Here is a 16,035-nt window from a genome sequence, read left to right as displayed (position 1 = left end):
ATTTTTTGTGTTTTTTTTGTGGCACACCTGATTTTTTTTCTTTTTTTTGTTTTCTTTCGCAGGTGTGAGACACAATGAGGGACACAAGCTGTACGAATCTTTATTCAATTTCCACCACCAGGAAGAAAGGAAAACACCCGAGTGGCCAGTGACAAGCAGTGCCCTTCACAAAAGGCAATACTGTGTGATCAAACAGTGAAGGGGAGGGCAGGGATTAAATCAAAATAGAGTTGGAGGAGACACTCATTTTTTTTTCTTGTTTTTTTTTCTTTTTTTTGTTTTAACACCCACACTACCGCCTAACTGTGGTAGTGCTTATTGTTTTTCCCCAGCACCCATGGTGTGTGTGTGCAGGTGTGAGACACAGTGAGAGACACAAGGTGCACAAATCTTAATTCAATTTCCACCACCAGGAAGATAGGAAAACACCCGGGTGGCCAGTGACAAACACTGCCCTTCACATCAAAGGGCAGTGCTGTGTGATCAAACAGTGAAGGGCAGGGATTAAATCAAAATAGAGTTGGAGGGGACACTCCTATTTTCTTTTCAAAACAGTGAAATACTCCTTTTTTTTTATTTTAACCCCCACACTACCACCTAAGTGCGGTAGTTCTCCTGTTTATATTTTCTTTTTTTTTGTTTATGGCCAGATGCTCCTGTTTATTTTTTTTTTTCTTTATTTTTTTTTCTTTTCTTTTTGTTTGTTTTAGCGCCCACACTACCACCTAAGTGTGGTAGTGCTTATTTTATCCCCAACACCCATGGTGTGTGTGTGTGTGTGCAGGTGTGAGACACAGTGGAAGACACAAAGTGCACCAATCTTTATTCAAATTCCACCACCAGGAAGATAGGAAAACACCCGGGTGGCCAGTGACACACACTGCCCTTCACATCAAAGGGCAGTGCTGTGTGATCAAACAGTGAAGGGAAGGGCAGGGATTAAATCAAAATAGAGTTGGAGGGGACACTCCTATTTTCTTTTTTTTGTGGTAGTGTGGGGGTTAATATAAAAAAAAGAAAAAAAAAGTAAAAAAAGAGAAAAAAAATTCAGAACGACACCTGCACACACACACCATGGGTGCTGGGGATAAAATAAGCACTGCCGCACTTAGGTGGTAGTGTGGGGGTTAAATTATTTTTTCAAAAAAGAAAAACAACTGGAGATTTGGTTGCTGGGAAAAAAATAAGCTATAAACAGGGGTTTCTTAGGTAGTAGTGTGGGGGGTTTTAAAAAAAAATAAACAGGAGTTTCAGAGGCCTTCTCAGTTTAGGAGACTGATTCTATGCTGGCTGGTGTTACAGTTAGTTTCTACATCCTTTTTTCTAGAGGGAGAAAACCTGATTCCTGAACTAACTGAATTATTTAGCCAGTTTGTTAACTGGCATTCCTTTATTTTTTTAAATTTTTTTTTTCTTCTTTTTTTTTTCTTTTTTTTTTTAACCCCCACACTACCACCTAAGTGCGGTAGCGCTTATTTTATCCCCAGCACCCATGGTGTGTGTGCAGGTGGGAGACACAGTGGAAGACACAAAGTGCACCAATCTTTATTCAAATTCCACCACCAGGAAGATAGGAAAACACCCGGGTGGCCAGTGACACACACTGCCCTTCACATCAAAGGGCAGTGCTGTGTGATCAAACAGTGAAGGGAAGGGCAGGGATTAAATCAAAATAGAGTTGGAGGGGACACTCCTATTTTCTTTTTTTTTTTTTTAGCACCCATGGTGTGTGTGTGCAGGTGTGAGACACAGTGAAAGACACAAAGTGCACCAATCTTTATTCAATTTCCACCACCAGGAAGATAGGAAAACACCCGGGTGGCCAGTGACAAGCGCTGCCCTTCACATCAAAGGACAGTGCTGTGTGATCAAACAGTGAAGGGGAGGGTAGGGACTAAATCAAAATAGAGTTGGAGGGGACACTCCTATTTTCATCTGTCAGCCAGGGCACCCTGATTGGACCAGATTAACAGCCCCAATCAGGGAAATCATATGAGGTCCATCTGGCTGACCTCGTGGCAATCACTACACTAGAATTAGGCAGTATAGTCTGAGAATTAGGGCCAGTCTGTTCAGGAGAGATGTTAGGAAGCACTTTACTCTCTTCCACAAACAGCAGTGGATGTTAGATCAGTTGTTATTTTAAAACTGAGTTGGACCATTTTTTGTTAGGCAAAGGTATTAAGGGATATGGGCCAAAGGCAAGGTTAGGCCACAGATCATTGTTGATCTCAATGATTTGTGGAACAGGTTCGAGGGACCAAATGGCCTATTCTTGTTCCATTATTTAGGTGCAGATATACCTGAGACATCATAACTTGGTAGGATCGTTAAAGATTCAACTGGAACATCTACTGGGTCTCCTCCTTCAACAAACATCAAATGTTCTCTTGCAGCTCCTTTCAGCTGGATCGTATGAGCAACCTGCAAAAAGATTGATTATTCAACAATAATCTGTCTATCAATTTCCTCAACAAATACAGAAGAAGAAATGATGCTGTGACTTTGAGCAGGCCACACTGTCACCGAAAAGGCCATCGCTTTCAACTGGAGCTTTGAGCTTTCGAATGACTTGTGATAAAGAAGACTTTCTCAGGATGGCAGTCAGTGCCTAGTGGAGCTCAACAGGGGTCAGTGTTGGGAGCACAACTATTCATGTTATATATTAAAGATCTAGATGAAGGAACTGAAGGCATTGTTGCTAAGTTTGTAAATGACTCAAAGATAGGTGGAGGTACAGGTAATGTTGAAGAGGTGGGGAGGCTGCAGAAAAACTTGAACAGGCTAGGAGAGTGAGCAAAGAAGTGGTAGATGGAACATAATGTGGGAAAATATGCAGTTATTCAATTTTGGTCAGAAGAATAGAGGCAGAAACTATTTTCTAAATAGGGAAAGGGTTCAGAAATCTGAAGCAACAAAGGGATTAAGGAGTCCTACAACAGGACTCTCTGTTGTTTGAAATGTAGGTTCAGTTGGCAGCGAGGAAGGGACATGCAATGCTAGCATTCATTTTGAAAGGGCCAGAATACAAGAGTGGGGATGTACTGCTGAGGCTGTATAAGACTGTGGTCAGACTGCATTTGGAATGTTGTGAACATGCTGGTCTTGGAAGAGGTTCAGAGGAGGTTCACAGGAATAAAGGGTTTGTCATATGAGGATTGGTTGAGGACTCTGGGTCTGTACTTGATGGAGTTTAGAAGGAGGTGTGGGGATCTGATTAAACTTACAGAATCCGAAAGGGCTAGACAGAGTGGACATGGAGATGTTTCCATGAGTAGGACACAAGAATCAGAATGAAGGAATGACCCTTTAGAACTGAGTTGAGGATGATTTTCTTCAACCAGAGTGGTCTGAATCGTTGGAACTCATTGTTGCAGAAAGCTATGGAGGCCAAATCATTAAGAGTATTTAAGATCAAGATAGATATGTCCTTGATTAATAAAAGGATCAAGGGTTATGGGTAGAAGGCAGAGGAACAGGGTTGAGAAACATCAGCCATAATGGAATGACAAAGCAGGCTCGATCAGCTGAAATAGCTGAATTCTGCTCCTGTATCTTATGATATTATGATTCAGTTTCACAGCAACCCTTATGCATCTGTAACAAAGCATGTCATGATGAGGTGACCGTTGGTTTCTTTGCACACTTACTTTAGAATTTAAAATCACTTTTATCAGTAATTTTTCACTCACTATATTTCTGGAGTCTTGTTACTTATGTAGATTTTTGATAAGATGGCCAGAATAAACAACTTTCTAGACTCATACATGTTAACAGCACAGAAGGAGGCCATTCAATCCATTGATTACAAAGATCCAACTACATTCAACCCATTTTCCAGCTGTTGGTCCGTAGACCTGGAGCTTATGGCAATGCAAGTGACTACCTAAATAATGCTCAAATGTTATGAGAGATTCTGACTCGACCATCCTTTCATCCAGTGAGCTGCAGACTCCCAAACACCCTCTGAGTGAAATAAAATCTCAACTCTCCTCTTAGCCTCTTAACTTTTACCTTAATTCAATGCCCCCTGGTTATTGATGCCTCTACTAATGGAATAAAGTACCTTGTTACCCACTCAACCTATGCCTCTCATAATGTTACGCCTCTATCAACCTGTGCTGCCAACCTGTTCTAAGGAAAACAACCCCAGGCTATCCAATTGTTCCTTACATCACAGATCCTTCAAACCGGGCAGCAACCTGGTAAATCTGCACCCTCTTTCACAAAATTATATCTTTCCTGTTATGTAGTGACCAGCACAGCACACAATATTGTCTAATTAGCATTTCTTACTTCTCACTAACTGCTGTGATGAACCACTTAGACATTATTAAGTTCTCTGTCTCGTCTTTGTTTGTGACGGAGCAAAGATTCTACGATTCTCTGATTCTGATAAAGATATTGTTTTAAACTTACATTTTTAAGAATGCTAATTTCACAAATTACAAAGTAGTAACATTGATTTATATTAACTTAAGAATCTTCTAATCTCTATCCTTCAATTTTACATTGTAAACCACTCCCAGTGTTTTCACCTATCTCATGCTCGCTGGCTTGTCTTCCACACTTTCCTTGATAGTTCAATCTACTTCAGTACCATCTTCATATAACCCTGATTTTAAATGTCCAGCATTGATTGGACCTGTTAAACTTTCATCATTTCAAAAATTACTGACTATGACACCATTCCTTTTGTTATATCAAGAACCCACTTGAAGATATTACAAACTTAAAAATGTTTTGAACTGGTTTTGAGATGGCTAACAATATACCATATGACTTTAGTAATATCACCTTTAAACAGTTCTGAAAATCAATCAAATGCCTAAATCATAGGCACATGTGGAATTCACAGATCTTTATTAAGATTTGTAGGTGCTGATGTTTCCTTTGTTAAGGGTAGACTGTTGACAAAACAAGATGGTCACAACTCTGTCCGGTTGCCTTTCAACTTCACCCTAAGCCAGACAGACAGTTGAAACGCAATGCCATTTCATGAAAGGTAATGAAAGCGTTATGTGAGTTGTGTGGGGTCACTAAGTTACAAAGACCCCAGCTGTCTCAAGGTGTAAAAGGCTGCAACACAGGACGTGTAAACCCAACCACATTAGCTGTTCTTGGAAGAAGGACTTTGTACTTTAAATGGATTACTTGGTTAAAATGTCTACATTTATGAACTGCCTCTTAAGCAATAACAGTAGATGCTATTCTGTCAAAACGCTATGTAGAACACCATCCAAAAATACACTCAACAAGCCGCAAGACAACAATGCAGCCAAATTAAAATAGCTAAGGTGGGAGAAAGATTTTCCTGTTGGACTGAAGGGTCTGTTTCCATGCTGTACACCTCTATGATTCTATCACTTTCAGTTTTGCCTGAGAGTGGATCTCCTGGCAATTCAACTGCATGTAGCCTCACAGCTTACTAAGAATCTGGTGTGAGACAAGGCCTGCACTACTAAAGCATCAATTCATCTTAGAAAACTAAAGGCTTACAATAAAAGGTATTGCAATAACATCAGACAGTAATCGTTTTTAAACTTCAGTACCTATTCTATGTTCATGATAGTATGTGGGAGACCACATGTAAATAATCCTCTTTGTTTTAGATTTAGGAGAGCTTGTTGGAAATTATTTCAAGTCGGACTAACTGCTCTGAGAATAGAAACTACATTAACTTCACACGTAATATACTTTAAACATGGATATTAAGAAAACAAAAATAAATCTGTCTATGATTGGTAAATTGTTTGTTTGGTTGAAATGTATAGCTTGGTTCCTGTCTCAAACGAGGAAACACCCAACCAAACTATCAAGTCTCGGGCAAGATTGTTTTTAAATCCAGGATGTATTTTCACCATCTTGATAAGCAGGACAATATCAACCTTTCATTGACATGTCTGCTTTAAGAATTGTATTGTCTCCAAGGTAAGATGGGAGTTCTTTTTATACTTGTTCATAGGACGTGGCTGTCACTGGTAGACCAGCATTTATTGCCCATCCCAAAATCAATGACATTGCTGTGGGTCTGGAGTCACAAGTAGGCCAGACCAGTAAGACTCTCCTTCCCAAAGGACATTAGTGAACCAGGTGATTTTTTACAACAATGAGCAGTGATTACAATTAGGCTAGCTTTTTAATTTCAGGCTTTCTTAAATTAATGCATTCAAATTTTAACATCTGTCATGGTGGGATTTGAAACCATGTTCCCAGGGTATTAACCTGGGTACCGGATTGCTCACGCAGTGATATTATCATTATGCCATCACCTCCCCTTATGCTACACAATAATGCTACAAAAGCTTTACAAGATACAATGTTGGTAGGGAGAAAGTGAGGTCTGCAGATGCTGGAGATCAGAGATGGAAATGTGTTGCTGGAAAAGCGCAGCAGGTCAGGCAGCATCTAGGGAACAGGAGAATCGACGTTTCGGGCATTAGCCCTTCTTCAGGAATGAGGAAAGTTGGTCCAGCAGGCTAAGATAAAAGATAGGGAGGAGGGACTTGGGGGAGGGGCGTCAGAAATGTGATAGGTGGAAAGAGGTCAAGGTGAGGGTGATAGGTCAGACTGGGGTGGGGGCGGAGAGGTCGGGAAGAAGATTGCAGGTTAGGAAGGCGGTGCTGAATTTGATGGATTTGACTGAGACAGGCTGGGGGGAGGGGAAATGAGGAAACTGGTGAAATCCGAGTTCATCCCTTGTGGTTGGAGGGTTCCTAGCCAGAAGATGAGGCGTTCTTCCTCTAACCGTCGTTTCGCTGTGGTCTGACGATGGAGGAGTCCAAAGACCTGCATATCCTTGGTGGAGTGGGAGGGGGAATTAAAATGTTGAGCTACAGGGTGTTTGGGTTGGTTGGTCCGGGTGTCCCAGAGGTGTTCCCTGAAACTCTCCGCAAGTAGGCGGCCCGTCTCCCCAATATAGAGGAGGCCACATCGGGTGCAAAGGATGCAATAGATGATATGTGTGGAGGTACAGGTGAATCTGTGGCGGATATGGAAGTTTCCTTTGGGGCCTTGGAGGGAGGTGAGGGGGGAGGTGTGGGCGCAAGTCTTGCACCTCCTGCGGTTGCAGGGGAAGGTGCCGGGAGTGGAGGTTGGGTTGGTGGGGGGTGTGGATCTGACAAGGGAGTCACGGAGGGAGTGGTCTTTGCGGAATGCTGATAGGGGAGGGGAGGGAAATATATCCTTGGTGGTGGGGTCTGTTTGGAGGTGGCGGAAATGGCGGCGGATGATGCGCTGTATCCTTGGTGGAGTGGGAGGGGGAATTGAAATGTTGGTAGTTAAGTTTATTTTAATCTATGAGTGTGGAGTGTCGCAGTTGAACCTGCTTTTGTCCACAACATTTTCCAGCACAGGTCAATTGACAACAAAGTCATAAGGAATGTTAAGCCAATGTTTCAATGATAGAAACAAAATCTATGCAAATGAGTACAAGAATGCAACCATAGTACAGTAAAGGTAATTGTAAATTGAAAAGTTTTCAGGAGATAGAGGTGCTAATCTGTTACCTTATCAAACAGCTCCACTTGCATGCCATCTGAGTAGTACATACTTTCATGATCAGGACTGAATGTAATTTCAAATTCTTGACTCTGCATTGGTCCAATGGACCCTTTAATAGGAGTGACACTGAAGACACTTTGATCCCCATAATTTTGAGTACCTGTCAAAATGTAAAAATAATGAAATAAAATGATATATCTTTAATTCATGTTTGGTTACTTTTACTCTTGACCTCTCCCTAAAATCTCAATTCTTTCACTAGGAATCCTGAGAGTTTTTAAATATTACTCAACTTCATAAAACAGCCAGCAGGTGCTGACCAAATCATAACAAGGAAGGTGCTATAATAATGGGCAATGTTTTCCATTTCTCAGACTGCCGACTGCTAACCAGCAATGTTGCCACAAATCTACATATCTAGACATTGAGGAGAAAGTGAGGTCTGCAGATGCTGGAGATCAGAGCTGAAAATGTGTTGCTGGAAAAGCGCAGCAGGTCAGGCAGCATCCAGGGAACAGGAGAATCGACGTTTCGGGCATAAGCCCTTCTTCAGGAATGCTAGACATTGGGTGAGCACATAAAAAATGGAATCTCAGGTAAAGTAAAATATGCCAGCAGGTGCTTACATAACTCTAACTCACCAATGCATTTCTGTCTTCAGGAGAGAAAGTCAGTGAAGATGCAGTAAAATTTGTTGGATTAAACTATTAGAATTGTCTGGCTATAAAATTGCTGGATTGAAAATGGTTTCAAATAATTAAGAGAATCAGACCTTACCCACTAACGAACCAGATGTTCCGTCAGGTGCCAAGAATTCTGGCAGCACCTGTTTTTCTCTGTGTTTGCTGTAAGACAGACTGTCCAGCTTCACACTGAACATGACATTAAGGATTGTGGCATTTTCCAGCTGTCAAAATAGTGTATTAATAAAGTTCAGCTAAATTGAAAACAAGGATTTTTAGACAGCATTTCCAACATAAATTAGCATGTGAATTTTTTCTGTAGTTTTCAATGAATGGACTGTAAATGGGTTTTGATTATTTGTCTTCAGGTAGCTTCAATGACTTGGTGTACCACCAGATTAATTAAAGCATCCTGACGCATCTACTTAGGTTAGTCAAACGTTTTGGGCATTCTTTTTTAGATAGACCAGTAGAAAATGGGGGAGATACTAAACGAGTATTTTGCATCAGTATTTACTGTGGAAAAGGAAATGGAAGTTATAGAATGAGGGAAATAGATGTGGACCCAGAACCAATCCTTGTGGCACTCTACAGGTCACAGGGCTCCAGTCTGAAAAACAACTCTCCACCACCACTCTCTGTCTTCTACCTTTGAGCCAGTTCTGTATCGAAATGGCTAGTTCTCCCTTTATTCCGTGAGATCTAACCTTGCTAACCAGTCTCCCGTGAAGGATGTTGCCAGGGTTGGAGGATTTCAGCTATAGGAAGAGGCTGAACAGGCTGGGGCTATTTTCCCTCGAGATTCGGAGGCTGAGGGATGACCTTATAGAGGTTTACAAAATCATGAGGGGCATAGATAGGATAAATAGACAAAATCTTTTTCCTGGTTTGGGGGAGTTCAGAACTGGAGGGCATAAGTTTAGGGTGAGAGGGGAAAGATATAAAAGAGACCTAAGGAGCAACATAGAAGGTGGTACGTGTATAGAATGAGCTGCCAGAGGAAGTGGTGGAGGCTGGTACAATTGCAACATTTAAAAGGCATTTGGATGGGTATATGAATAGGAAGGGTTTGGAGGGATATGGGCCAGGTGCTGGCAGGTGGGACAAGATTGGGTTGGGATATTTGGTCGGCATGGACGGGTTTCCATGCAGTACATCTCTATGGCTCTATGACTTAATTTATGTTAAATCAGTAAACTCTTTGAGAATAAATTTGTACTCATGTAACAGAATTTAATAATGAGCAATCGCATAAGTAAGAATGTCTGTGTCTTTGGGACTTTATAATGTGATGGAATAAATGCTCAAACTAACATCAGAATTTAATAATTTGGATGGAATACAAATTCTTTAAATTAATCCTAACATTTCACATTATAATTACTCTAACTTTGCTGCAATTTGTAAAGAAAACAAAACTGATAAAGTTCATGATAGAGACACTAATGTATTGCTTGGGTTCTGGGCATGGATAAATGAGTTCTGTAGGGAAAACTGATTAAGTGCAATAGTAAAAATAATATGATTTGCAGTAAAATAAACAATTAGCATTGAATACAAAAAATTAGTTTGTGAATTATTTATATTTAACAAAATATAGTTATTACCATATATTAATTTGTAAACTTTGTTGTGCAATCTTAGCAGGACTTATACACTTAATGGTAAGGTCTTAGGTAGTGTTGCTGAAAGAGACCTTGGAGTGCAGATTCATAGCTCCTTAAAAGTGGAGTTGTAGGTAGATAGGATAGTGAAGAAGGCATTTCGTATGCTTCCTTTTATTGGTCAGAGTACTGAGTACAGGAGTTGGGAGGTCATGTTGGGGCTGGACAGGACATTGGTTAGGCCACTGTTGGAATATTGCATGCAATTCTGGTCTCTTTCTTATCGGAAAAATGTTGTGAAACTTGAAAGGGTTCAGAAAAGAGTTATAAAGGTGTTGCCATGGTTGGAGGATTTGAGCTATAGGGAGAGGTTGAACGGGCTAAGGCTGTTTTCCCTGGAACGCCGGAGGCTAAGGGGTGACCTTATAGAGGTTTACAAAATCATGAGGGGCATAGATAGGATAAATAGACAAAGTCTTTTCCCTGGGGTGGGGAAGTCCAGAACTAGAGGGCATAGATTTAGGGTAGAGGGGAAAGATATAAAAGAGACCTAAGGGGCAACTTTTTCCACACAGAAGGTAGTACGTATATAGAATGAGCTGCCAGAGGAAGTGGTGGAGACTGGTACAATTGCAACATTTAAAAGGCATTTAGATGTGTATATGAATAGGAAGGGTTTGGAGGGATATGGGCCGGGTGCTGGCAGGTGGGACTAGATTGGGTTTGGGATATCTGGTCGGCATGGACGGGGTTGGGCCGAAGGGTCTGTTTCCATGCTGTATATCTCTATGACTCTATGTAATGATGTATTTCTGAAACTTTAATTACAAAATGTACCGTTGACCTAATGATGAGATTATTTAATGAGCAGCCGAATCAGACAGCCTACCAAGGTACTGTATTTGGCTCTCAATCTGGGCTCTGCTGACTGATGTTAATTGCTTTAGGGGCTTACAATTATTTTTTGTGACATGGATAAGGGAGGGAGAAATCAGTCAGATTACCTGTACAGTATATGATCATTATCTTTAGACAGCCTTGCTTGAAGTGCAAGTTTATAGACATAAGGTGAGAGATGAATTGTTATTCAGTGTCAAGCATCATGGACCATATATCAGCAAAAATTAACACCTTCAAGAGAGAAAGGAAGAATCTGGTGAGTGAAGATGGAAATAAGCAGCATTGGTGTCAGCTACCTGAAATGTCACTGCTCTGCTTTGATTTGCAAGAACATATCCCACATCCAATACGTTTTCTACAGAACATGTCACTGATGGGTCGATACCACATCCAGTCAGGATTAGAGAAAGATTTCCTTTAACACTGCGGATTTCCAAAGGTTCATAGTACTGTGAAAAGACGATGGATTATTGGGGTTCAGTAAATACAGATAATTCACTCTCTAACTTTATCCTGGCATTTGCTAAACACTACACTACAATGAAAATATACTTATAACAATTATTACATAATAGACAGGATGGGTAGTCATGATAAATAACATCTCAGCAAGGAGCTATGCAAGTTATACTCTGCTTATAGATTTTAGTTATAATGTTCTATTACTTATATTGCTCTTACATTACTGTACTCTTCCAGAGTTTTAGAATATAAAAATAGAAGAATGTAAGAAATTGGAGTAGACCATTCAGCTGTCAGGACTGCTTTATCAATCAGTATAATCATGATTCATCTAATTGTGGCCTCAACTTCACATTTCTATCTGTTCCCCATTTACTCTGACTCCCTTATAGGTCAACACACTGCCAGCTTAGGCTTGATTATGTTCAATGGTGCAGTCTCTACTGCTCTTTGAGGAAGACAGTTCTGAAGATGAACTTGTAGGTTCATAAATGTTTACATACAGGAGGAGGCCATTCAACCTATCATGACTGCACCAGTCAATACACATCTGGCCACATTAATATTGTTTTCCAGCTTTTGGCCCATTGCCCTGGAGGCTATGGCAACGCAAGTAAATATCCACATATTGCTGAAATTTTATGGCAGTGAGTACCAGATTCCCAGCATCCTCTGAGTGAAACAAAATTGCAAATCTCCTCTTATCCTTTTACCTCTTAACTAAAACCAACGTCGATGGTTATTTACTCCACTACTATTGGAAAAAAAGTACCTTCAATCTCCTCATAATCTTAGGCACATCCATCAGGTTCCTTCTTAACCTTCATTGCTCCAAGGAATCAACCACAGCATATCCAATGTTTCCTCATACCTCAGACCCTCATCACAAATCGCCTCTTCACCTTCTCTAGTGTAGTTTTTCTTTCCTGTCATGTGGTATCTAGAACCCCATGCAATATTGCAAGTGTGGTCCAAACAGCATTTTATACTATTCACCAATTGCTGTGATGAGCCACGAAAATTATCCTGTACTTTATTATGTTCTGTTTTCAATCTTTGTTTATGATAGAAAATCACAAAGGTATTGTTTGAAACGTACATTCCTAACATGCTTATTTCACAAATTATGAAGTTGTAACATTGCCATTTATATTATCAGTAAGAATCTTCTAGTTTATCTCCTTCAATTTTACCTTTGTAAAATATGTCAGTGGTTTTATCTATCTCATGCTAGCTGGCTTGTCTAACACCCTTTACTTAACTATTTCAATCCACTTCAGTACCATCTTCATTTAACTCATTTTAAATGTTAAGCAGCTGATTGGACTTGTTAGATTTTCATAACTTCACAAATAACTGACTGTGACGCCACTTCTTTTGCCAAGTACATGCTTGAAGGTATTGCAAATTTAAAAATGTTTAGAAATGGATATAGCTTTTTTTAGCAATATCACCTCTAAACAGACTTGAAAATAAATCAAATACCTAATTAAAATATGGGCAATCACAGCCACATGTGAAATGGTTAAGGTCCTTTGTTAAGGGCAGACTGGTCGACAAGGCGAGATGATCACATCTCTGTCGATTTGCCTTTCTGCTTCACCTTGAACCGGAAGGACATTGAAACAATGTCTTTTCATGAAAGATAACAAAAAGTGTGATGTGAGTGGAATAGGGTCACTAAAGATCCTGGTTGTCTCAAAATTCCAAAAGTGTTATAGGCTACACCAAATGTTATGCAATTGTCTGAGACAACCACCCTTTCAGGCAGTGAGCTGCAGACTGCCTGTCCTCAGTTATGGATATGCGCACCGAGGTCCCTCTGATCTTCAATACTTCCCAGGGGCTGGGTAAATTTCTAGTTGTTGTGGTTGGTGACACTAGGGTGAAACATTGGGGTGGCTGTGCTTGTGTAGGGTCCCTACCTTCTGTTAGGTAGGTGCAATTCTGGAACAGCAATTTTGGGTTTGTCTAAATCTCCTTTTACACCAAAAGTTAGCTGCATTTTAACACACTAATTCACAATAATGAGATGGAATTAAACCATGACACGATTCCAAGAGTTTCTCGTCAGGAAAGTGATCTGTGTTCCCATCATTATAATGTGGTAATAAAGTAGCCAGGTACATAATGCTAGGCTGATAGGAAACCAGAATCATAGTAATGCAGAAAGAGTCCATTCAGCCCATCAAGTCTGCACTGACTCGCTGAACAGCATCCCACCCTATCACTGTAACCGTGCATTTCCAAGGTTAATCCACCTAGCCTGCACATCCTTGGATAATACAACAGGGCAATTTAGCATGGCCAATTTCCTGTAACCTCCACATCTTTGGACTGTGGGACAAAACCCATGCAGACATGGGAGAACATGCAAACCACACACAGACAGTCACCCGAGGGTGGAATCGAACTCATGTCCTGGCACTGTGAGACAGAAATACTAACCACTGAACCACCGTGCTTTTAATGAAGCCCAACTATATTTTTATTTGGAGCTAATCTGAAATTCAGCTTTGCAGCTTACAAGTAAATTTTCCAATGATTTTTTTGACCGAAAGATTTTGTTTACTACTGCCTGATTTAAATATCTGAATATGCGAATTGCTCTTTATGCATTTTGTGAAGCAGGAAGCAGCAGGATACAGGGAGGAATTAATTGCGTGCAATGGGCAGGAAATTTCCACCTCCATTGGCATCCGCCTCATTATCCAGGGCTCAAACGATTGAAATGATCATTCTTCAAGGGAATACTGGAAGTCATACAAAGAAGGAACTAAAAACTTCATAAAATTTATACTTTTGTGAAACTGGAGAGCATGAGAATGCAACATCCAGTAACGGATAAATTCTGCGGAGATGCTGCCAGCCCTGGTCTCTTCTCCATCCCTTGGCCCTTTTCTTCAGGTTTCTGCTTTGCCACCTTGCTTCCCAACTGCAGGCCAATTACATGGCAAAGCTGGCCAGAATTTATCAAGGAAGCAGCATCAGTGTCTGCTCCCAGTGAAATTGGTTTGGATTTCTGGCAGACCCAGACTAGGTGCTGAAGAATCACTCTGCCTATTGCTGTGCCTTTTGGGCATCATTCTTCAACCCCATGAATTCACCGGCAGTGAACAAAAAGCATTTGCTTCATCCAAGTGCTCTTGAATTGCGCGACAATGCTTTACATTTCCCACTGTGTGGGTGGAATTTAATGCCTCTTCAGTCAGTTTAGATCTGGGGAGGTATTTAATCAAGTGAGGATGGGGGCAGGGGGGAATCCCACTGTCTTCCTTCCTCCATCTGATAAGTGCTGGGCGGGATGCTTTCCTACCCAGATGCTAACTGAGACCCCTACATAAGCAATTAACATTTCCTACGGTCTCATCCCACTGCATTGATATTCATCCATCGAGAAGCAAGGGAATTGCCACCAGGAAACCACAAAGGGAGCAAGGGCATTCAGTGACTGATTGAGGAACTTGGTATTGAGAAGTGGAGAGGTCTGTCACTGAAGAAAACACCTCCTATCTTCCCTACTACCCCCATCTACAGAACCCCACACAAAATTCCCATCCCATCCCATCTGAAATAACTGCACGGAGGCTCGTATCCCTTCACCAAGTCACCTTTATTTACATGATGTGGAAGTGCTGGTGTTGGACTGGGGTGGACAAAGTCAAAAATCACACAACACTGGGTTATAGTCCAACAGGTTTATTTGAAACACAAGCTCTTGGAGCCTCAATTCTTCTTCTGATAGCTAGCATGAAAAGGAGCTGAGCTCTGAAAGCTTGTGTTTTCAAATAAACCTGTTGGACACACCAAGTGCACACTACACTGGCTGTGACCAACCAGCTTAGAGTCCATCCATGAAGTCAAGAAACTCCTGAATCTCAGGTTTATATCTGTTAACAACCCCTATCAATGATCCATAGTCAATAAGATCCTCCTGGTTCCAATCAATACACCACCCTTATGCACCTTTGCCCTGGGGTCTCCCATTGACTGTGGGTATCGCTGGGTGCATTACTGCCAGTGATCACCATTGCGAATGGTACTGATGGACAATAGAGAGCTTCCAGTGTCTGGCTGGGGGCAGGATTTATGTTCTGAGGGGTGGGGTCCATAATCTTGCAAAGAAGCCAGTGGTTATGACAGGCCTTCTCCATTGCAGGTAATGTAGGGCTCTCACAGTGCCCAAATTAAAATCTGCCCAATATGTATGTGTGCATTTTCACAAGCAGTATTCAATGTGAGTGGCAGGTTTCAATGGGAGTGGTACTGCACTAAATATCAGCACCATGTTGTGTCACTGTTATTGTGAAATGAAAACAAACAGAAAGATTACAATTCCTTGTTTTGTACATTGGACATAACATGAATAAATTAAAGAAAATAAACTGCATTACCATTTTGCTCTTTGCTGGCGTGAAGGAAAAAATGAGATTGTGAGTTGCTCCTGGTTGGAGGGATCGAAGAGAATTTAACAATTCGAAGGGTCCACAAGGATCCAGAACAGATGATTTCAGCTGTAACATTGTTAGTCAAGGATTGATTTGGATAAGACTACAGAAAACTAAAGGCATGGAGTTAAATGAACCCAATGGCATTTAATTTGCTTGTTCTGCTAAGTATACAGTGCTACATATTTAATTGAAATCTGTAAGATAAATAATATATAAAGACGAGACATTGATTAATAAATCCTTTAAACCATTTAGGAGAGTGAATAGAATGTGGAACTTGCTATCAAATGAAGTAGTTGAGATAAATGGAATATATACCTTTAAGAAGAAGTTAAAGAAGCAAACAAGGAAGAAATGAACAGAAGAATGAATGAATTAGCTCAAATGAATACAGTGAAATGTTTATAAGCCCCCACTTAGATACAGTAGTAC

At 40.7% G+C, this 16,035-nt stretch overlaps 1 protein-coding gene across 3 annotated transcripts in view; it reads right to left on the bottom strand.

Moving 5' to 3' along the window:
* cfap74 (cilia and flagella associated protein 74) overlaps window positions 1–16,035 on the bottom strand; it is a 219,223-nt gene that overhangs the window by 9,342 nt on the left and 193,846 nt on the right. For all 3 annotated transcript variants that reach the window (XM_043676311.2, XM_043676312.2, XM_087980219.1), the window contains 5 exons: window positions 15,547–15,666; window positions 10,987–11,139; window positions 8,281–8,410; window positions 7,509–7,663; window positions 2,304–2,424 (listed from right to left, as the gene is read on the bottom strand). In XM_043676311.2, the coding sequence (XP_043532246.2) occupies window positions 2,304–2,424; window positions 7,509–7,663; window positions 8,281–8,410; window positions 10,987–11,139; window positions 15,547–15,666 (679 nt within the window). The remainder of the gene's footprint in view (window positions 1–2,303; window positions 2,425–7,508; window positions 7,664–8,280; window positions 8,411–10,986; window positions 11,140–15,546; window positions 15,667–16,035) is intronic.

The sequence above is a fragment of the Chiloscyllium plagiosum genome, unplaced genomic scaffold (assembly GCF_037043375.1).
Source record: "Chiloscyllium plagiosum isolate Xiang-an unplaced genomic scaffold, Cpla_swu_hap1 HiC_scaffold_37, whole genome shotgun sequence".
Classification (NCBI taxonomy): Eukaryota; Metazoa; Chordata; class Chondrichthyes; order Orectolobiformes; family Hemiscylliidae; genus Chiloscyllium; species Chiloscyllium plagiosum.
This window is presented reverse-complemented; position numbering and strand designations above follow the sequence as displayed.